At 42.4% G+C, this 23018-nt stretch overlaps 1 protein-coding gene across 4 annotated transcripts in view; it reads left to right on the top strand.

Moving 5' to 3' along the window:
• The window catches only part of CDC42BPA (CDC42 binding protein kinase alpha), a 165230-nt gene that overhangs the window by 26223 nt on the left and 115989 nt on the right, over nucleotides 1–23018 (top strand). For all 4 annotated transcript variants that reach the window (XM_081903652.1, XM_081903651.1, XM_081903650.1 and 1 more), the window contains exon 2: nucleotides 19913–20004. In XM_081903652.1, the coding sequence (XP_081759778.1) occupies nucleotides 19913–20004 (92 nt within the window). The remainder of the gene's footprint in view (nucleotides 1–19912; nucleotides 20005–23018) is intronic.

Below are 23018 nucleotides of genomic sequence, written 5' to 3'. Positions count from 1 at the left end.
GGAAGGTTTGGAGGAACGGGAGGGCTGTGCGCCCATCCCCCGCGCTCCTGGGCTGCTGAATGGGGGGGGGGAGCCGCGCTCTCCTGCCGGCAGCCTCGGCTTCCCCCTGCAGCCCCGGGAAGGTTTGGAGCAAGGGGAGGGCTGTGCGCCCATGCCCCGCACTCCTGGGCTGCTGAATGGGGGCGGGGGGGGGAGCCGCGCTCTCCTGCCGGCAGCCTCGGCTTCCCCCTGCAGCCCCGGGAAGGTTTGGAGCAAGGGGAGGGCTGTGCGCCCATGCCCCGCACTCCTGGGCTGCTGAATGGGGGCGGGGGGGGGAGCCGCGCTCTCCTGCCGGCAGCCTCGGCTTCCCCCTGCAGCCCCGGGAAGGTTTGGAGCAAGGGGAGGGCTGTGCGCCCATGCCCCGCACTCCTGGGCTGCTGAATGGGGGCGGGGGGGGGGGGGAGCCGCGCTCATCTGCCGGCAGCCTCGGCTTCCCCCTGCAGCCCCGGGAAGGTTTGGAGGAACGGGAGGGCTGTGCGCCCATCCCCCGCGCTTCTGGGCTGCTGAATGGGGGAGGTAGGGAGAGCCTCACTTGTCTGCCGGCAGCCTCGGCTTCCCTTTGCAGCCCCGGGAAGCTTTGGAGCAAGGGGAGGGCTGTGCGCCCATCCCCCGCGCTTCTGGGCTGCTGAATGGGGTTGGGGGGTGCTGCTCTGCCAGCAGCCTGCCCTTCCCCTCAAGGTTTGGAGCAGTGGGCAGGCTGTGCGCCCATGCCCCACACTCTTGGGCTGCTGAATGGGGGTGGGGGGTGCTGCTCTGCCAGCAGCCTGCCCTTCCCCTCAAGGTTTGGAGCAGTGGGCAGGCTGTGCGCCCATGCCCCACACTCTTGGGCTGCTGAATGGGGGTGGGGGGTGCTGCTCTGCCAGCAGCCTGCCCTTCCCCTCAAGGTTTGGAGCAGTGGGCAGGCTGTGCGCCCATGCCCCACACTCTTGGGCTGCTGAATGGGGGTGGGGGGTGCTGCTCTGCCAGCAGCCTGCCCTTCCCCTCAAGGTTTGGAGCAGTGGGCAGGCTGTGCGCCCATGCCCCACACTCTTGGGCTGCTGAATGGGGGTGGGGGGTGCTGCTCTGCCAGCAGCCTGCCCTTCCCCTCAAGGTTTGGAGCAGTGGGCAGGCTGTGCGCCCATGCCCCACACTCTTGGGCTGCTGAATGGGGGTGGGGGGTGCTGCTCTGCCAGCAGCCTGCCCTTCCCCTCAAGGTTTGGAGCAGCGGGCAGGCTGTTCACTGAGAGAGGGGAGGAAGAGGACGGAGAGGAGGGGGACCAAGAAGCTGGGTGAAGGGAGATGAGGTACCATAGGCTGCCATGAGTGGAGAGTCATGGTAGAGGGCAAAGGAGAGGGAGCAGTGAAGGGGAGAAATTGTAGACGTCCCCTGAGGAGTTTGGGTGAAAGGGATGGAGAGGAGGAGGCTGGAAAAGGGGACTGTTCTGCTTGGGGGGGGGGGAGAAAAAAGTGGGGAAAAGGAAAGCCTCCCAAGCCTGCCGCTGAGAAGCTCTGCTTGGCTGTTTCTTGACTGTAATTCAAGTAAAGGGAATGTTTGCAAGCAGCTGGCAGGCTGTTCGCTGAGAGAGGGGAAGAAGAGGATTGAGAGGAAAAAATGTGGCATTAGCAATGCTTTGGATGGGTATGAAGATGGTATTTTACATGAAGATAGCGAAGAAAGTGATGTCAGTGACTGTGAGCAACTGAGCTTCATAAATTCTGACTCTAGCAGTGATGAGTTCTTGGGGTTCACAGAAGACGAGAAGAGTACTCAAACCTTAAAGTATCTCTTCATTTGTTAATGACAGTGATGATGGTTCTTAATGCCATTGTTGACTGCTGTTCACTTTACATGGCTGTAATGTGATTCTGATATACCGGTTGTTTATTAAATACAGTAGTTTATACAACATTTGATTCAGAATATTTTTTCCTTGCTTTCCTCCTCTAAAAACTAGATGCGCCCTATGGTCGGGTGCGTCCAATGGAGCGAAAAATACGGTATATATATTACAATAAACAGCTTTGCTTGTTAATTTGAGGACTGCAAGAGGAGGTGAAGGATTATTGTCAATGAGGATTAACTAGATTATAAATTGGACAGCCAGATTCCTTTATCAAGTGTTTTGGGCTGAATGTATTGGAGCTAAAATGGGGCCACTGAGAAACAATGCTTGGGAAAACTGCAGTGTTTGCAGAACTAATCTTAAACTAAGGAGAGGGAGAGAAAACCAGCACAAAGAGAATGGAGTATTCTTGGTAGTCATGAACTGTTGAGTCTCGGTTGGAAATGGAAATAGGAAAACTGGAGGGATATATTGCTCTGCTTCAGTTACTTTCAGCTTAAAATATGCTGGAGTGGGTCTTTATAGTGGGTCAGGTTATACTCCGCCATTTTGTTGTGGCTCCCACTTCCCTCATCTGAATTTTGTTTACTGTTTGCAGCAATGCCTTTGTAGACTAAACTTTGAAAAAACTTGTTTGTAATTTCATTTCGTCAGGTTATATCCGACATAATATATGTACAGCATTCCTTGCTTTTTCAATGTAACTTTGTTTAAAACTAGCAAATAATAGTAACAACAACAACAACAATAATAATTGCTACAGGTATTTACAAATCCTCTCAAAATATAGGTGCTATTAAACTCACATGAATGTCAGGCTTAGCTTACATCTTTATGATCTAATGAATGCAAGTAAATTGACAGAGGATGTAAATGTCATATCATAATTCTACTTGATATACAAAAGCTGAGATCCAAAGAACTGTACAGCTAGTTCTGGATGAGCAAAATGAATTTGGGGCTTGTGTTTGTTCCTAGACTACATAGTGAGAATCCCACCCTTGGAAATGAAGGGGTATCAAAATAATTGTTTTGAAAATTGTAGAGGGTCTGTTCAAAGAAAAAAAGGTAAGAATCATCCCACTTGTCATGCATAAATGGCAGCCATAAGAAATTGCAACTTTGCTATGTCAGATCAGAGAGTAAGACAGAGAACATTCATGATGGAGACCAAGAGTTGACTTTGCAAGTTTGTTCTGTAAAACCTATTTATCTGTTTCCATTTACCTTTGAGTAAGCCCATTTGAACTCCATGGGACTCTACCTTTGAGTAGATATATAGGCGTGAACTGGTTTTTGGTTTAATGGGATTTTGCCCTTCTGTTCCTCATAGATTTATAGGGAGGTTTATAGTTTAAAGTTAAAATGACCAAACCTGATATAACCACATAAAAAGGTAAATTCCATGGAGCTCAAATGGAATTTTCTACCAGATAAGTAGCCTAAATCACAACAGAGTTAAGTCTGCACAAGGCAATCTGATAGAAGCAGGTTTTATACTTGCACCAGATTTCATAAACATCCTTTGGGAGATTTTCAGGATTGTAGATTGGAGGGTATCTAAGGATTTAGGAAGTTGTCTGGGAAATAGTGGCAACTGCTTCCTAAATCTTTAATCCTTACCCCATCTGTATCCTTCTGTTCGACATTGCTCATTTTTGTTTTCAGGTCAACAAGGCCTGATTATTAAACAGAATCCATTGACACTATTATACAATTTTCTACAGTAAAAAGAAAAGACAAAAGAATCCATTATTAGTTTAGGTAAAACAATAAATTAATCCATTTACAATGTGAACCATATGATTCCAATATCTCTGGTAATGTAACATTTAAGTATTTTAGGATCCTCCGTATTTTTCGCCCTATAGGACGCACTTTTTCCCCTCAAAAAATGAAGGGGAAATGTGTGTGCGTCCTATGGGGCGAATGCAGGCTTTCGCTGAAGCCTGGAGAGCGAGAGGGGTCGGTGCGCACAGACCCCTCTCGCTCTCCAAGCTTCGCGCACCTCTCCGCAAGCGGGGGGAGCGCTCCCGCCGTTTGCGGAGAGGTGCCTGCATGCGGAAGCCTGGGCGCGCTGAGCTCAGCGCGTCCAAGCTTCGCGCACCTCTCCGCAAGCGGGGGGAGCGCTCCCGCCGCTTGCGGAGAGGTGCCTGCATGCTTAAGCCTGGGCGCGCTGAGCTCAGCGCGTCCAAGCTTCGCGCACCTCTCCGCAAGCGGGGGGAGCGCTCCCGCTGCTTGCGGAGAGGTGCCTTCGCGCACCTCTCCGCAAGCGGCGGGAGCCAGCCCTGGGCTCCCACGGCTTGCAGAGAGCTGCCTGTTTGGGGGCTGGGGTCAGGGGAAGCTCCGGCGGGCCTCCCCCGCCCCAACCCCGCGCCTGGGGGGGGAATAATTTTTTTCCCTTTATTTCCCCCCAAAAAAACTAGGTGCGCCTTATGGGACGGTGCGTCCTATAGGGCGAAAAATACGGTAATTCCTAGCACCATCTTGAACCTTAACTTCAATACTTCATTGAAAATGAGTTTTAACTATTCTTGTAAAGTGGATATCACCTGCTTTGCTCATTAATTTGGTCATATATGCTATATCTCTAACTTCTAATAGTAAATCACTGTTAATCTATGGGAAACAGAAGGGCAAAATCCAAAGACCGAGGGGGCGGGATGGCATCTGGGCGGCCCAGGCCCTCCATAAACACCACTCAGACTTGTGCCCTGGGGAGGTCGTTTTGGTGCTGCTAACATTGTGGTTTGTCTTCATCCCTAGAGGTGCACTCCATTGTCTCTTGAGACAGATGGATGCCAACAATAATGTCTACCCCAGATTACCATGCTTCATCCTCTCCCAGTGCAAAGTGAGAAATGCTGGGAAGGCACCAGCAAATATAAAAGGGCACCTTATTGACTTACATTTGGTAGAAAGAGCTTAGCAGTCTCTGAGAGCTTGGCATAGGATACCCTCACGGATCCACGAGGCTGACAGGTGAAGCCACTGTTGGGCAACATGTTACCATCCTCATTTTCTGCCTATTTGTACATGTTATAGAAAGATTAATGTGTGGTTTAATTTTTATGTAGAACACTTAAAGATCTAGATAGACTGTTTAATAAACCTTGAGATTTCATGTAGTGTGATGTGTGTTATTTAAAATACTCTTTAAAACATACATTATAGAATGGGCCATTTCTGTTGGTTTAGAGGTGTATTGTTCTCTGTGTTTAAGACTAAAGTTGTAGGTTTCATCTAAACACTTTATAAGAAAAGTTGTAGATATATTAAGCATTTAGTTGCAGTGTTTCTGTTGGCTGCCCAAAACATAGTTCTCTGTGTGTAAATAGAAAATGATAAAAAATTATGCAAGTGTTCGCGCGCGTGCACACACACACACACACACACACACACAGAGTTAAATAGAGAATTGTCAGTCTAAGGATTATGTACTCATAATTAGCAGTAAAGGTAAAGGAACCCTGGATGGTTAAGTCCACTCAAAATCAACTATGGGGTGCTGTGCTCATCTCCACTTTCAGACTGAGGTACTGGCGTTTGTCCACAGACAGCTTTCAGGGTCATGTGGCCAGCATGACTAAACCGCTTCTGGTGCAATGGGATACCATTATGGAAGTCAGAGCTCAGAGAAACACCTTTTACCTTCTTGCTGTAGTGGTACCTATTAGTAGTAAGTCCTATTGAGCTCACTGTAGCTTTCTGAGTAAACACTTCAAAATGGTTTTGACAGAGTATACTGGTGGTTTGAAGGATGCAGGTAAATTCTGCTAATATCTTGTGTTCGGGAGATAGCAACTCTAGACTATTATTGGTCTGCTCTAATTGAAAATTGTATATGTGGCCTTTTGTGTTTAGAAGAGAGAGAGTTGTGACCTGCCACTGACCCTTTGTAAAGCCTTTCATTTTATTAGGCTTCGAATCCTGCCTTTCTTTTTCTGATGTGATTGTGAACCACTCAGATAAGTAATGGCAAAGAAAAGAAGCAAGTAGTTTTACTTTCCATCTGAGTTTCAGTTCATCAAGCCTGGAGGAACGCAGTGTATTCTCAGTGGTCCATCTGGCACTGCTGCCATACAGCTCCTGTCTTTTCAAAGCAGCTTGCATGATGCTACACAGCGGAGTGCTGCATAGAGACTATTTTAGACATAATATATGATTATGTCTTGGAACTGTTAGTCATGCAGCTAACCAAGGTGAGATGTAACTCCAAAGTTCAGTTTTAAGTGGTACAATGTAGCCATTGTTGTACAGCTCTAAAACTACCCTCAGTGCTATTGAACCCAATATATATGTGAATGTTCAGAAAATGTCAGTAATATTTAATTTCCAAATCAGGTGTGCAACTGAACAAAAAATCATTTTTGGAATAACTTTGAAATACGTTCCATAGAAAAAGATGGTGCCATTTTAATGATGACCTAATTTCTCCATGGTCAGTTTTTGCTTTTGTGTAGAAATGTTTTTCCAGTAGTTCAGTTTACACAGGGAACACCCTTATTTGCTTCAGAACAACTAACATTTACTCACATGACTCTGAGAATTGAATACTGTAACTCCCTTTTGGCCAGTTTTTCCATTACTGGTGAGTCATTTAAGAGTGCATCAGTATGTTTGCTAACTGGGACTGAGCCAAGCCAACCTTCAGTGAATATATTATACATGTGCATTTTTCTGAAATTGTTAAGAAAAGCCCTGCTGAATCAGTGGCTACTAGTAATGATGCCTCTATTGCCCCAAGTATCAGAGGCAGTATGTTTCGGAATGCCAGTTGCTGGGGATCATGGTGGAAAAGTCCTATTGAGATCATGTGTGCTGTTTGTAGGCATTGCATAGACATCTGGTTGGTTACTGTGAGAACAGACTACTGGGCTAAATAGGCCTTTGGTTTGATCTACCAGGCCTCTATATATTAAAATGTTTAAAACCCCAGATCCCAATTATGATTTGGGTTTGACCCGACTTCTTATATCCCTCTGTTACGAGAACTATCATTTTATTCCTATTCATCTTATTTAGTTACCGATTCATAGAACTTCAGCTCTTATCTTATAGCTGCTTATTAACATGACTATTTTATTGTGTATTATAGTTAAGGAGTGTTTTTTAATTATGGTGTATTTTAACAGTGTTGCATAGTTGGTTTTCATATTTTGTAAAGCCGATTTTGGCTTAAGTACCGTATTTTTCGCCCTATAGGGCGCACCAGACCATAGGATGCACCCTGTTCTTTTGGGGGGGAAATGAATAAAAATAATTTATTTCCCCCCCCAGCCCCCAGAACAGGCTGCTGCCCGCAAGCCTTACGAGCCCGGTGGCAACTCCTGCCGGGCTCGGAAAGCTTGCGGACACCTGCGCGAAGCACGCGGCGCCCTCCGGAGGGTGCCCCGTGCTTCGGGCTGCAGGCTGCTGCCCGCAAGCCTTGCGAGACTGCAGGAACTCCCGCCGGGCTTGCAAAGCTTGCGGATAGGTTCCTGGAGAGCGAGAGGGGTCGGTGCGCACCGACCCCTCTCACTCTCCAGGCTTCAGCAAAAGCCTGCATTCGCCCCATAGGACGCACACACATTTCCCATTCATTTTTGGAGGGGGAAAAGTGCGTACTATAGGGCGAAAAAATACGGTAGTATATAAATTAATACATAACAGGAGTCTTTGGTGAGAAAATTGTGTTCATTTCTGCTGCTGAATATACTGTCAGAAATCAGTGCATGGACCACTTTTTTGTCTGTAGCAAGCTAGTGTAGCCTTCTTTCTTTCTTTCTTTCTTTCTTTCTTTCTTTCTTTCTTTCTTTCTTTGTATAGGATTCTCTGTGCTCCTGTTTTTAGATCTGACTCTGTAGAGTAGTGGAGCAAAAGCTTATTTACAATTAGTTTGACAGACGCCACCTTGATCTCAAGCGGCTATTTGGTTCAGATGTAGACTTACCCAGAAGATTAAGAACACATATTTAAAATAAACTGTTACTAGTTTTGCCTATGGCTGACATACAAAAGGAATTCCACATGCTGTTTAGTATTGTTTTTACAATGGTACCTTGGTTTTCGAACGTAATCCGTTCCGGAAGACAGTTTGAGTTCCAAAACATTTAAAAACCGGAAGCCTCAAGCTGGAAGCTTCAATACGGAAAACTCAAAACAGAAGCCGCATTTCCAGTTCGACTTCTGAGGCGCGTTCGAAAACTGAGGCACTTACTTCCGGCTTTATGGCATTTGAAAACCGAAACGTTTCATGGTATATGGTTCCATGTACTTATGTATTCATCTGTAGTGTTATCTGCTTGGATATTTTTATGGTCTATAAATGTTCAAATAAATAAAATAAAAGTTTAGGTTAAGTTTGTAGATGTTGGAAAGAGGACAGATTGGAACCTATGCTTAAAGCATATATTTTGCTTCCCCACCATCTCTGATATTTCTTCAGATCATTTTAATATACCATTTCTATCTGAAGCAATGAAATAACTTTGTTAGTTTGGAGACTAGTATAGTATACTGTGCTCCTGCCAGGCTATTTTGTACCCTGGGCAAGCCTAACTACTTGCAGGGGTGCACTTTGTCTTTCAAATGTCAGTGGTGTCCTATGTGAAGCTAATACCCCACCCCACTCCGCCAAAAGCCTCTTGCCTTCCTTTCTGCTCAATGTCATAGTTGCAACGCCCTGTGGTACCCCCTGAGCTCGGCACCCAGTGCGGTGAAACCAACCAAGCTGCCCTAAATTCACCTCTGTACTTGCACCCCCTCACCAATTGCTATTGTTCAAAAACAGGTGTCTTGTAGAAAAAATGAAAAGCACAAAACTTTAAATTGCTAAATTTATTTTAAATTGCAAGAATAAGTAATGCAACAATCTTTGATTATCTTTCTCAAATACAAAAATGTTTTAGCACACAAATCATTTTGAATAATCTTGTGAATTGCGATGTTAAAATTTAAGTTTCTTAAAAGATTCAATTTCAGGAAAATCAAAATCTCTGCATGTCTTTTCCTTGGCACATTTTGTAACCAATTCCTTCAGGTCAATTGCTGATGATTGGGCATATATCAATTGGATATAGCTGTCAGTTTGCCAACTAGTCTCCTTTACAACATGGTTGACAATATGTAAGTTTTTATAGGTTTGAGCTTTGAGAAATTACGATCACCACTTGCCACTGACAGTGGAAGTTTGAGAAGGATCCTCAGAGCAGGGCTTCCCAGCTGTGTGTTGCAACACATTAGTGTGTTGGCTGCAGTATGTAGGTGTGTTGTGTGAACTCTCCCTGCTCTCCTTCCGGGCCCGGGAAGGGGTTTGTTTAACCTCCAGTTTGCTAGTAAAACTGAATTACTGTGTCATGAAATTATGCATGTCTAAAAAGTGTGTCACCAACATGAGAAGTTTGGAAAGTTCTGCCTGAGAGCAATAGAAACATTAGGCACATTATCCAGGAGTTTTTGCTGTAGTATGAAGAGAGGTACTCCTTATGGTAGCATAGACTTTGAAAGTCTTCAAGCTATTGCTGTAAGTTCACCACACAGTTCTTCAGCATCAATATCTTTGTTTCCATTGAGCACCCACGATTTTTGCAAAATCTTTCAGGCCTTAAGTACATATTCAGTAGACTAAGTACCAGTAGTCTATAAGTCTGAAAGGGTGTGGTTATCTAAACTGAAGTGTCTTTCTCAGTTCTGTCCATTCATTTATGACTCACCCTATTATTTTTTATGATTGTAAGGTGTTTTAAACTGTTGTTAATGTTGTGTTTTAATGTTGTAACCCCTCCTGGGACCTTAGGGTGAAGGGTGGGTAATAAAGTAGTCAGAGTTGGAATAGGAGTAGTAATATCTATGAGTTGAGTGCTTTGAGTAAAATGGGGCTTTACTATTCTCTTCTTGGTTCCTGAAAATCAGGCATATTCATATGCACATGAAAGAAGGCAAGAGCACTAAACGCCATTGAGCTTTGCAAATTTACCAGATGTGAAGAGCAGCTTGATGAATCGTCAGCACTTGGCTTTTCGTCTTTGATAGCTTTTCTGCAAGACTACTTCAGAAGCAATGCCATGTATAATATAGGGAGTTCGCATAGGTGTACAGATTCATTGCACAGTTTTAGACTGCATAATCCTTGAGGCTCCTCAGAGTCTGTGGGCATAAAGTGGTATTATTAATTCAAATAATGAGATGTGGATTTCATTTTATGTTTATTAATATTTAAGTTGTGTAATACAGTATAGGTTAAACTATTCCTGTTCTTAGTGTAGAGCTAATAATTGTAATCATAATATATCATTAAAATTATTTTTTTAACTAAGGTGAATACTTTTTTGTTATGAAAAAGTAAAAATGTTGGAGGAAATACTTAAATGTTTAATCCATGCACATTAGCCATTGAAAAAGTCCCTTTGAGTTAAGTGAGAGTATTAATCTTGCAGTAAAGGTGGGAATCCTATACATACTTACCTCGGAGTGAGCACAAACAAACATAATGAAGCTTTCTTTATTTCAAAAATGTCTAAGCCACCCCTCATCTAAACAGATCATCAGCAGTAAAAGAATAAAAGTAAAACACAATAATCATAAAACAATAGAAGCTAAAAGACCATCCAGAAAACCCAACCAACCAAAAGTAAACAAGAAAATCATAACTTGGTGCCAGAAATATATTTTGACTTCCATTAATATGTCTTATTTACTATAAAGGAAGAAGATTGTTTTAGTTTTCTTTTCAGAAGAACAATATTGCAATTACATTTATTTAGTAACATTTAAAAACATGGGCTACTTTGTTTGAAATAGGAGTGATTGTATTCAACAATGAAAGACTATAGGAAAGTATTTTTGCAGGCCTTGTATATATGCAAGTAATCCCACAGCAAGAAAACTTGTTATCTCATGATAGTGAATGACATGTGGGTGACATTTCTAGGCTGCACTCCTGATATGTTGCATGTATTCAGCTTTTGCAGGCTAGGAACTGCCTACAGTATAACTAATTTCTCCTAGGAAAGGCAATGAGTTACTCTTCCTGCTCTAGTGGTTGACTTGGTGGGTGGGTGGGAATGAATGATACATTGTGTCTCCTGGTGTAGCAAATCACTTGGCAGAAGAGAAATAGATCTTTTGGTAATTGTCTTCTTGAGTGCTTTTTTTTGTAGAAAAAAGGGTGCTAGTACTGACCATAAAGTTCTTACAGTAAGTGCCACACTTTTAACATTTTGAGGGGGCAGTACTGTGTACCCTTAAGTACCCCAGAAAAAACACACGCTGGTCTTCTCAGATACACATTTCCAAAGCACTGAGAGTTCATTTGAGCTGTGAGTAACGAGAGATATCCCAGCCAAAAGGGTAGAGCTATATAGATGGTGTATAGGTTGGGAGAAAATATTGTCCTGGGGGAAAAGATGAATGTGCTTTCTCAGATGAATGGTTGTTGAATGCTGCAGAAACTCTAAAAGATTGCAGACCTGGCTGGAAGATAATGCTTAGAATTTTAGAGCATTCAGACTGCAAAATAAGCTTCATAGAAGGACAGTGTGATTCAAAGTGTTTGAGAAAGTGTACATTAGCAGTGCTTGATCCTGATGGGTGGATCCACCTCGTTTTACACTAAGCAGCCGCAACTATAGGATGTTCTGCAGTAGCTTCAGTGCTAGATTTTATTGAACAAGAATAAAAGTAAATGAAGGCCTAATATAAAAATATAATATAAAAGAAGAGCATAATTGGCAGGATAAACTGGTGTCTATTCTGTTTCATAAGAAGGCAGTCTGTATATGGAAACTGTTGATGACAAAGAAAATACCATATTCGGCAAATGCAAAGCCTGTCTGTGTGTGTGTGTGTGTCTGTCTCTCTCCCGCCCCCAATGTGGTAGACTTCATAGGATTTTGCACTATGAGACATGTGTATATGTGAAGAATACAAGCTTTATTTACCTGGAAAATAGCTCTTGACCTCCTATTTTACGTATAATACTTGTCCTGTGCTAACATGAGTTTGTGTGGTTTTTTCACTATGTATTGGAAAGTCCCTCGACTTTTGGGTAAATTATGATTGGGCATGAGAAAAGTTCCCAGAATATAAAGTAGGGTTGAAAAACTTGTGGCCCTCTTAATGTTTTTTGAACTCCAGCTCCCATCACCCCCCAACTGCTGGTCATGCTACCTGGGACTCATGGTAGTTTGGAGGGTTTGGAGGGTTACAGGTTCCCCAACCATAATCTACAACCATGAGGTGGTGACTTGCCACTTCACTCTCCATAGCTGGCTTCTGCGAGGCATCTGAAGATGGCCCAGTCACACGGAACTGGAGCACACCAGAAGATTAGAAACCAACTTGTTTCTGGGTGGATCTGAAGCCCAATACCAATAAGAGTTTGGATGTTATTCTTCTGTAGATCTTTCTAGGAAAGCATTAAAATGGTATGTTGGTTCTAAAGAAGTGCTGCTTTTGCTTCTCTGTGACACACAACCCACTGGGACTTGTACGAAATTCAGACTACACAGCTACTTTTCATCACTAATTTAAAGCAACAAACAGCTTGTTCCTGCATAGTTCCAAAGATTTTTTTTGCAGTTGCTTAGGAATTTAAAATATGCTTCCAGCCTAATTGCACGGTAGATTTAACTGTACCCAAATATTCAAAAACTGAGCATATGTGAAATAAGTCTAGATATAGTGTAGGAGTGGACTGAATTCAGCACTGAGTGAACTACAGTGGTACCTCAGGTTACATATGCTCCAGGTTACATACGCTTCAGGTTACAGACTCCGCTAGCCCAGAAATAGTGCTTCAGGTTAAGAAATTTGCTTCAGGGTGAGAACAGAAATTGTGCTCCGGCGGCGCGGCGGCAGCAGGAAGCCCCATTAGCTATAGTGGTGCTTCAGGTTAAGAACAGTTTCAGGTTAAGTATGGACCCCCGGAACGAATTAAGTACTTAACCCGAGGTACCACTGTACTTTTAAAATATAGAATTCACCATGTGTGTTAAATTTACAAAGAGTGGCATACTCAGATCTCTTAACTATTAAGACACAACAAATTTGTGTTAACTGCCTCTGACTGTGTACTCTTATTTAGCTAACATAAGTAATTTGTTGGTTCAGCCCAACAAATCAGTGTTATTTGCAAAAATCCCAGCAACTACCAAGCAATAGACTGTAGATAATGGTATGTATTCTGTGCACCCTGATAGAGTGAATTTGACTGTTTTCAATTAAATATGTAAAGTGAGTTAATTTTAGGTTCTGTTTCTTAAGTAGTAATGGCTTTTATTTTACTTCTTTTGGTAAAGGATCCTATAATAGCAGAAATAGCCTCAGCATTGTTGGATACATATCACAGACAGTGTGGCATGGCGATTAAACTGTTGTTTCAATATGGGAGAATCTGGTTCAAATCCTTGCTTAGCTGTGACACTTGTTAGGTGGCCTTGACCAAGTTCCTGTCTAAGGTTACCTGTGTCCTAAGACTTTTGGTAGGCTAAATGACAGTCTTGGGATCCTTGGAGGAAACTGGGGTTTTCATGGTGGCATCCAATGCTGCAGTTCTGCTTTTGCAACAAACCTCTGTGTTCACGAGGGAACTTTCTCTTTCTCTCCCATCTCCTCCAGCCTTATTTGCACTCTAAAAATCAGCTCCAGAGGATTGGGGAACCCTCTGGAGCAATTTAGGAAACATGCAGGGGGACATGAGGAAACAGAAGTCCCGTTGCACCAGCGGAACTAAGCATGTGGACTATTGGATACAACCCTAAGGCTGCAGTTATTTCACGCTTACCTGGAAGTTTAGTTGAACTGAGACTGTTTCTGAGTATACATAGGATTACACTGCATATTGTTTGTTGTACAATAGCAATTTGCTTGGTGTCCTTTACGCTGGTAGTTTATCACTCACAGATAAAATCATCTGATTTCTCATTCTGACCTTAAATGTGTTGCTTATTGGGGTCAAGAGTGGAGCAGGATGTATTGATTTAAATCAAAGCGATGGGGAGGGGGAGAGGTTGTGAATGTAATGGTGCATATAAAATAAATTAAAAGTTAATTTTCTGTCAAACCAACATAGGTAAAATGAATTAAAAATTTAAAAAATTCAAAAAATTTAAAAATAGTCTAGTAGCACCTTAGAGACCAACTAAGTTTATTCTAGGTATGAGCTTTCGCGGGTGGCGCTGTGGTCTGAACCACTGAGCCTAGGGCTTGCCTATTGGAAGGTCGGAGGTTCAAATCCCCATGATGGGGTGAGCTCCCGTTGCTCAGTCCCAGCTCCTGCCAACCTAGCAGTTCAAAAGCACGTCAAAGTGCAAGTAGATAAATAGGTACCACTCTGGCGGGAAGGTAAATGGTGTTTCCGTGCGCTGCTCTGGTTTGCCAGAAGCGGCTTAGTCATGCTGGCCACATGACCCGGAAAAACTGTCTGTGGACAAACGCCAGCTCCCTCGGCCAGTAAAGCGAGATGATCACTGCAACCCCAGAGTCATTCACGACTGGACTTAACTGTCAGGGGTCTCTTTACCTTTTTAAGACGGCGTTTCCATGCACTGCTCTGGTTCGCCAGAAGCAGCTTAGTCATGCTGGCCACATGACCTGGAAGCTGTACACCGGCTCCCTCGGGCAATAAAGCGAGATGAGCGCTGCAACCCCAGAGTCGGTCACGACTGGACCTAATGGTCAGGGGTCCCTTTACCTTTACCTTTAGGCTATTTTTATTTTTCAAAAATATTTATTTATTTATTTAGACTGTGTCAGACCAACATGGTTACCTACCTGAATCTTGCGACATAGGTAAAGACTGGATCCGGAGTCCCCAGTATGATGAATGAATGGTCCATCTTTTAAAATTGCTGTCAGCAAAAGAAGACTTTATTCCATTACAGGCTGAGTAAAAGCAAATTGCTCTGTCTCATATCCATGGGGGCTGTTGCCTCGTAACTGCCAGCAAGGGAAGGATTGCTTTTGTCATGGGTGGAATGAGATAAAAGTTCTCAACCCCACTCCCTTGCCTCATAGATCATCAGTGAGCTTCAGGGCCTAGTAGGTGATGGCAGAAGGATGAGGGCAGGAAATGTCACCTGAACTATTGTACCATAGGTCACCACATTATTTCTTTTTCTGATACCAGGGTTGAATATGGTTTTTATTGCAATAACCTTTTTGTAAACCACTCTGAGAGACCATCAGGACTTTGAAGCAGGATATGAGTATCTTAAACACAAGCTACATGAGGGTAGGCCAGAAATGTAGTCTTTACAATTTTATTTCATTTCATTTATTTTTTGAAAAATATCTGGTTTAACTGAAATAACTCAATTTTAAATTTTTAAAAACTGATTGTTTAACAAAAAATTTAAATTATCCATCCTAGGGTGGAATAGGGTGTAGCCAATGATGTTTGGGTGATCTCCAATTGACCTAGCTAGAAATGTGTTACATTTTTGTGCATGATTAGGAGTAAGAATATTATTTTCGTAACTATACTATTAAAGGGCAGGAACCTGTGGGTGTACTTTATATTTTCAGGAAATGCCAGATCTTTTTCAGCTTTACTTCCAGATGTTGGCACTTTTCTGTTTGTCAGGAAAAGTATGTGAAGAATGATTCTAAAGAGTGAAAACAGAGTAATAACTGTTAAAATTGAGAGAGATGTTTGTGGCTTTTTCTTTCTTTTTTAACCTTGGTGTAAATAACATTCTGTTACCCAGCTGCCATTCCTGCAGACTATAGGGTTTTCCCTCATCTGCTAGACAGAAAATTGGCAGGCAGTTGCAGTCTTCTTTTTTTAAGTGCCTTTAGAATATATGTGTGCTTGTGTGTGAAGGGTTGATTCACTCTTCTTCATTCCATCTTTTGTTTTTCTTCCCTGTTTTGGCTTTGATAGCTCAGACTTGCAAACCAAATTTCTGTGTCGCTCCCCCCTCTCCCCCCGGCTGTTGTTTTGACCGTTTTTGGAGTCCGTATTCTGTTATAGTGTATGTGTGTCTATCCTTCCCTTCATTCTCTGGACTTTTTCTATGCCTATATTAAGAAGGAAGGGTTGCACAGCGTAATTCCTCTTGCACATTGCTGCCATCATCCATCTGCACTGCAGCAGTATTTTGTAGATTTCCTGTGTAACAGCATCATGCCTTGCTGTGTTGGCTTCAGAGTCCAAATCAGAAGAGCCTGGGGGCCATTTTTATTTGGTCACTTTCCCACTGTGAATTACTTTTTGCAAGGCACACTTTTCAGTGTGTTTTGTCCAGAGCGCAGTCATGAATGGGTTTGATGTATGTTCCATTATATGACAGAAACCAGTCCTCCTTCCTATGTTTTTGACTGACAGTTAAACACAAACTGGACTCATCTGGCTGTTCTTGACTCTCTCTGCCCTGTAAAAAGAACACAGGAATCTACCTTAAAAGGTCAGATCATTTTTCTGTCTAGTCTAGTCTAACTGCCAGCAACCCTTTGAGGCTTTACGTAGATGTCTTCTCTGACAGGTGGCGCTGTGGGTTAAAGCCTCAGCGCCTAGGACTTGCCGATCGAAAGGTCGGCGGTTCGAATCCCTGCGGCGGGGTGCGCTCCCGCTGCTCGGTCCCAGCGCCTGCCAACCTAGCAGTTCGAAAGCACCTCCGGGTGCAAGTAGATAAATAGGGACCGCTTACCAGCGGGAAGGTAAACGGCGTTTCCGTGTGCGGCTCTGGCTCACCAGAGCAGCGATGTCACGCTGGCCACGTGACCCGGAAGTGTCTCCGGACAGCGCTGGCCCCTGGCCTCTTAAGTGAGATGGGCGCACAACCCCAGAGTCTGTCAAGACTGGCCCGTACGGGCAGGGGTACCTTTACCTTTACCTTCTCTGACACCTTCTATCTGATCATTTTCAAGATGTCAGGAATGGAACCTGTGCACATCTCCCTGCAAAGCATGTGCTGGAACATTGAACTATAGTCCTGCCCCCTCTTAAGTAGAAAGAGATTGCTGACAGGCTGGTCAACAGCACATGACAGGAGTTTTTCTTAATTGCATCTCATCTTGTGGTTCTCGGTCTCTGCGTTTGTGGAATTTTTTCCTGTTCTATCCCTTCTGTAAGCTAAGCCTGCTGTATGCACTAAGAATGTTCAGTCCAAATTCTATGTTTACCTGATCCCTGCTTGTCTGCTCTGTTTCCCCTAGTTCTGATCCTCCCACATCATATTTCCAGAGCCAGTAAGCCCTATAGCACTGCCCTTCTGATCTTCTTCCAGAATCAGTCACGGAGAGCCAGAATTCTAAGTCCTGCTGGTTTTGTGGGAGGCAGTAATGTGTGTGAACTTGATAAGATGGAGTCCCATGTCAACATCCTCTGTAGTAGCCTGTACAACACTCATTTTGATTGAAAAGTTAATGTGTTAGTCCACAGGATTTGGTTAAATATCCTTATATTAGGAAGTAGATTCACTTTAGAAATGCTCCTAGTTTAATTTTAAACTGGGTGGGCAATGATTGGAACTCTTTTGTGGCAGGGCAGCAAATTTCATTAGAGGTCAATGTTGTGCTCTTCTGCTTGTTTCATCTGCACAAGATTCCAGTTTGCCAATGTAACGAAAGGTTGCATTTGGGCTTTTTGATTCAAAGAAAAGGTGAGTGAGAGGTGACATGATAGAAGCTTTGTTTATGTTCAGTGGTGATAAAGGAAGCAAAATGACAAGGACAGTTGCTTTCACAATCTGCTTGTGGGAGTCTTAAAAGTATCTGCATAGTTAATATTAGAAATGATGTGCTAGGTTGATCATTGGTCTGACCCAGCAGAATTTTTCTTATGTTCTTATCCAGTAAGCAGTAGCTGCTTGCTCAGACCTCTTCGCTGACCAAGCAATGAAACTGCTGTGAGAGAACATCTTCATAGTTTGGCCACTGAGTTTTTTTCTTAATGATTTTGCTGCTGCAAAGACTGCAGATGTTTACATACAGAGAAATTATGATGATGTTGATGATACAGCAAATTGACCTCTCAAGTTAGAGCTGTTCAAAAATAAATGGCCCAGGGAATTAATTATTCTTGCACTATCTGTCTTTATGGAACCCTATGGTCACATAGTTCCTTAACTATTTTCTTAGTCATGAAAAGTATTCTAAACATTATTAAAGATGTAGTGATATCATAAATCATCAGATGTAGTACAGGCATATTTTAGAAGTTACTCCCCCCCCCTACTTTTACCCGTGCTTATTTTTCAAGTATTCCCACGACAGCTTCTTATTAATGCATGACCTCGCCTGCACATACACATGAATGTACACTCCACCAACACGTGTTTGAGATCTTTAGCTAAGAGTCATGGTGCACCATTCATATAAGGGGGAATTAATAGCCAAACAACAAACCAAAGTTTAGAATGAAAAAAAAGTTGCAGTTAAAAAAAACCAAAAGAAACATTATACAAGCAGTATGTAGCTTAGATTGTCAATTACTTGGTTAAATCTAAGGAGAAGTAGAGACATGAGGAATCTAATATCAAATAAAGAGAGGGAAGGGTAATAGGCATCAGAGAGACACAAAGAGATCAGTGGGTTAGAGGAGTAGTCTAAAATATCAAAATTAAGAAACTTGCATCATAAATTCAGATTGACTCCTATATTTTTGATATGTACATTTTCCTTGAAAGTATACTTTTTCTTACACCCTGTTTCTTAAGAATGTAGGAAGCTGCCTTACACTTAGACTATGAGCCCATGTAGGTCAGTAGTATCAACAATGGCAGCAACTCTCAAAGGTTTCACATATGAGCCTATTCCAAACCTATATGCGGATACTGAAGATGGAACCTTTCACATGCAAAGCAGATGGCTCTACCACAGCCCACAAGGTGCTTAAATTGCTCAGGTGCTTAATAAAACCTTGGCACAAGGATAACTTGCAGGAGCATTTCTGGGTTCTCAAAATCAGGAAGCTGTCTCATACTGAGTCAGGCAACTAGTCTATCTAGCTCAGTATTGCTTCCACTGATAGGCAGTGGCTTCCATGTGGGGGACATTCCCAGCCCGACCTGGAGATGGCAGGGATTGAGCCTGGGACTCTTTGTATGCAAAGCAGATACACCACCACTGAGCTATGGCTCTTTCCTCTAGTGTTCAAATGGCTGAGAGCTGGTGGGAAAATTTTGAGTTCAGTGGACAACTAATATGAAGGGCTCTGCCCATAACCCTCCAATTGGACTCCTCTTAAGGTTATAGCTGAAATGTGTTTATAATGAGTTACCTCTTCTATCTCATGACAATTTATCACAGACTGTCCATTTGGTTTAGACTGTCAGTTCTGTTTTCTCAGCCTTTGTGTTTTGTGAGTTCTGTAGAATGACCAGAGGAAAAGAGAGCCAGAAAAAAAGAGAAAAAATTGACAGGTGAAGTTTTCCGCAATCCCCACATGACAAACCACAGTTCCTTTCCAGAGTCTATTCTTTTGCGTAGCTCTTTAAGGTATCAAATAGCTACAATATGGAAATTCATGATAGTATTTCCCAATCCTATTTATTTAATTTTAAACTTTAAATAACTGTAGATTGCTCCCATTTTGATATGGATAGATGAACAACCTTCTAGCTTAAGGGTGCCATATGTCCAGAATTTCCTGGGCACAGCTGGAATACCACAGTCGAAAGCAGAATCCAGCCAGAAATCAGCTAAATGTCCGGGAACATATGGCAACTGATGTCGGGCAGCATCGTTTTTGCTGATTTTCCTAATAAATAGCTCAAAAACATCTAATTTATTTGTGATTTTGCAAAAAAACCTCTGCAACTTTGGCCCAAAAAATGGGGGGGGGGGCTCAACAACTTAGTTCCCCCCCCAAAAAAAAAGCTCAATAAGATTTTAACTTCAAAAATTTCTGCAGACGGTAATATGTAAATACCATGGAGGTATTTCAAATACTTGCTGTATGTATTTAGAATGATGTCTACTGTGCACATGTTGTCAAATCCTGATAATTTTGATTAGTTTTTGGTAGATAATGGATTATACCACTCATTCTTAAATGTTAGTTGTATACAGGTTTTTAATATATTAAAAACTCTGCCTAAAATGATTGATATTTTCCTTTCTTCCAGCCAAGCCTTTCACGTCTAAAGTGAAACAGATGCGACTACATAAAGAAGACTTTGAAATCTTGAAGGTGATTGGCCGAGGAGCCTTTGGGGAGGTAAGAGTTATTTAGATGTTGAATGGGCCTGTGGAAGAATCATATGTACAACTAAATCACAGGATATACTTCTAAGCTTTTTTGATGTGGAAATGCATTGTATGCACTGTTGGGCACTTGAATTCAATTCATTCCACAGTTTGTTGGTTTTCTGCACTTTTTTTTGTAGGGGCATTGGGACCTCATTACTAATGTCCCTTTATTTGTTTGTTTGTTTGTTTATTTATTTGCTTTGCTTTGCATATTTAAGGATTTGTGGGCTGAACATTTTGTACAATCTTTCTAAAGCTATCACTATATGGTCACAGTACTGGAAGGAAGAATGATCTGGAAAGACCTTTGCTTTGCGGTTTCTTAAGTCTGTTTAGTGGGATAGGTGTAAAAAGAGAGTTCTTGCAATGGATGTAAGTAAGCAGTAGGTTCTCCCGGGTTCTAGATCATGGCAGTCCAACTTTTCATACCAGGCGGGTTGCAAGAGTACTTCATCACAGAACCCGCAGGCCACACACTGAATTAAATTTACATATCATTAATTAAAGCGTTTGCAATATACTTAATATACACAATTTATATACTTAATTAAATACATAAAACACACAATAGATTCAATATATTTAATTATTAAACAAATTTAGTACACAAACAGATGTATGTGCTTTTGTTAACAACGCATGAGAAAACCACAATTTTTTAAGGTTTTAATGTGTTGTTTTCTTGCCAAGGGCTGCCAAAAAAGCCTCATGGGCCTCAGGTGGCTTGTGAGCCATGGGTTGGATCACCCTGTTCTAGATTAACACTGATGCTACTTGCAGAAATCATCTGGAAGTAGGTGTGAACTGTGAGGTTCCCATGTTTGTGGATGACACATGAGGCAGACTGAGTAGGTTACCCGGGGTGGCTAAGTCCTTGTTCTTGTTTCTGCAGCCCCTTCAGCTTCCTGCTCATTCTCTGCATGATTTCTGCCAGCACCCTCCTCCTGCCTTCTATGTTTATGGGGGGGGGGGGGAGATGTTCCCAATTCAGTCTTTGTCTCTTGAGGCTAACATTGGTCTCTTTGCTAGAAGTAGGTCAGTGAAAGCTGTACATGCTCCCATGAAGCATCATTTTGTTCTGGACTCGGACACTGCGCCATTCCTATTGCAATGGCATTTTGTTTGGCTCCCTGCAACTTGGTTGGTACAGCGCTGCTGGCCTGGGTTCCTGTGGTAACTGGTACTTCTGCTGTGGCTGCTAGCAAGTTCTTTGGCACTACTGCCACTTCCTTTTAGGGGAGCAGGCTCAGTCTGAGCTGGTGTTTCACTGGTTTGGTAGTACCCATACAACACTAAAATTTCAGTATGGTAATGATTAATAGATCCATTAAAATGTCAACTAAGTGTGCAGCATCTGTGAACAACGAAAATCCCATGTTTGGGCTTAAGAAAGGGGGAGTGGGGCTAACAAGTACCCTAAAAGATGTATATGGTATGGCTGTGTTGAAAATGCTGTGTACAATTCTGGTTGCCTCATCTCAAAAAGAATATCCTTGAGCAGGAAAAGGTACAGAAAGGACAAACAAAACCTTCATGAAGTTGGAACACCCTCCTTATGATGCAAGTCCATGTTTGGGGGGGGGTTTGTTTGTCTTAGAAATAATACATAATAGAAGTTTACAGAAACATTAGATGGAGAGAATACGTAGAGAGAAAGGTTTTGTCCTTTCTCATTTTTTTAGAGCTGGATTGGAAGTAGAGTCAGGGCAGACAAAAGAAGTACTTCACAAAATATAAAATTTGTGATGTGTTTCAGTGAGATGTGGCATTTGTTTGAACCCTAACTTCCCTTTTGTGTACATGTGTTGGACTTGTTAGTACAGATAACATCTCCGTCATAAAGTAAATGAACCAGACTGAGCATGCCTGCTTCTGGATGAAATTTTCTGTCTCTATACTCTGAAGGGTTTGGACAAGGTTTAACCAATTATTCCGGATAATTGCAGTTGTCACTGAAATTTAGTCTATTGCAAAATTGAACTCTAATATTCCTTTTTGGAAAGTGTGTAATTTTTAGGGGAGCTAAAGAGAATAGCAACATTTCACAGGAGAGTATTATATCTGCTGATAATTTCTAACCCTTAGGCAGCATGATCCTGAGCTCTATGTAGTATAGGGAGCCTTAAGCCAATACAGGCTTTTCAAGTACTGTAGTCTTCCAGACCAAATTAAGATCTTCTTGCAGATGTGGGACAGGGTGGAGAGGAGGAGGGGTGTCATTGAGGGATGAGATGGTGGTTTACACGAAATCCCTCTGCTTTGCAAAGGCTTCTTGCTGGAACAAGAGACTGCAAGACGAGAGGAGTTAATTACAGTTCCTTGGTATCAGACCTTCAGTCTGCATAACTTGGGATAGTTTACAGGGGAAATCCCTGGGGTATACTACAAGGAGTCCAGGCTTTTCTTAATTTAGAATGAAGAATTGGGTGTGGCTGTTTCATCTCAGTGTCACTTTATTCCAAGACGTGGATTATTTATGCGAATCTGAATGTTGGACTAGATGACCCTCTGGGTCCCTTCCAAGTCTACAATTCTTTGATTTTATGAAATTCAGATGTGTGCTGCCCTTAAAAGCCAAATGAGCACAAAATGACTAACATTCCTACTTCCTCCAGTGTGTTTCTTTTTAAACTATTGCTTATCCAAGAAGCAGTAGGAATCTGTTAGCAAAAATTTTTTTCTCCAGATAGCTGCATCCATTAAAATAATTGAAGAAGGAACGGCAATGTGTTGATGTACAAGTACATGAGAGACCAAACCTTGTGAAGAGGCAGAAAGAGTTTGACAGCAAGCCAGGAAGCATTACTGTTTGTGGGAAATATGGAAAACAGTTGGAAGAAGGATTTTGGCTTCTTTCTCCTTTCAGACTAAAACCAAAATGTTTATATCAGCACATACCAAGCATTTTTAGCAGGCTGTTCATGGAGGAAAAATACACTTAAAAATATTAAATTTTCAGATTTAATAAATCAGTGACCAGAC

This window comes from Podarcis melisellensis, assembly GCF_964234715.1.
Source record: "Podarcis melisellensis genome assembly, chromosome: 3".
NCBI classification, from domain to species: Eukaryota; Metazoa; Chordata; class Lepidosauria; order Squamata; family Lacertidae; genus Podarcis; species Podarcis melisellensis.
The sequence above is the reverse complement of the archived record's forward strand: the minus strand, read 5'-3'. Positions and strand labels throughout refer to the sequence as shown.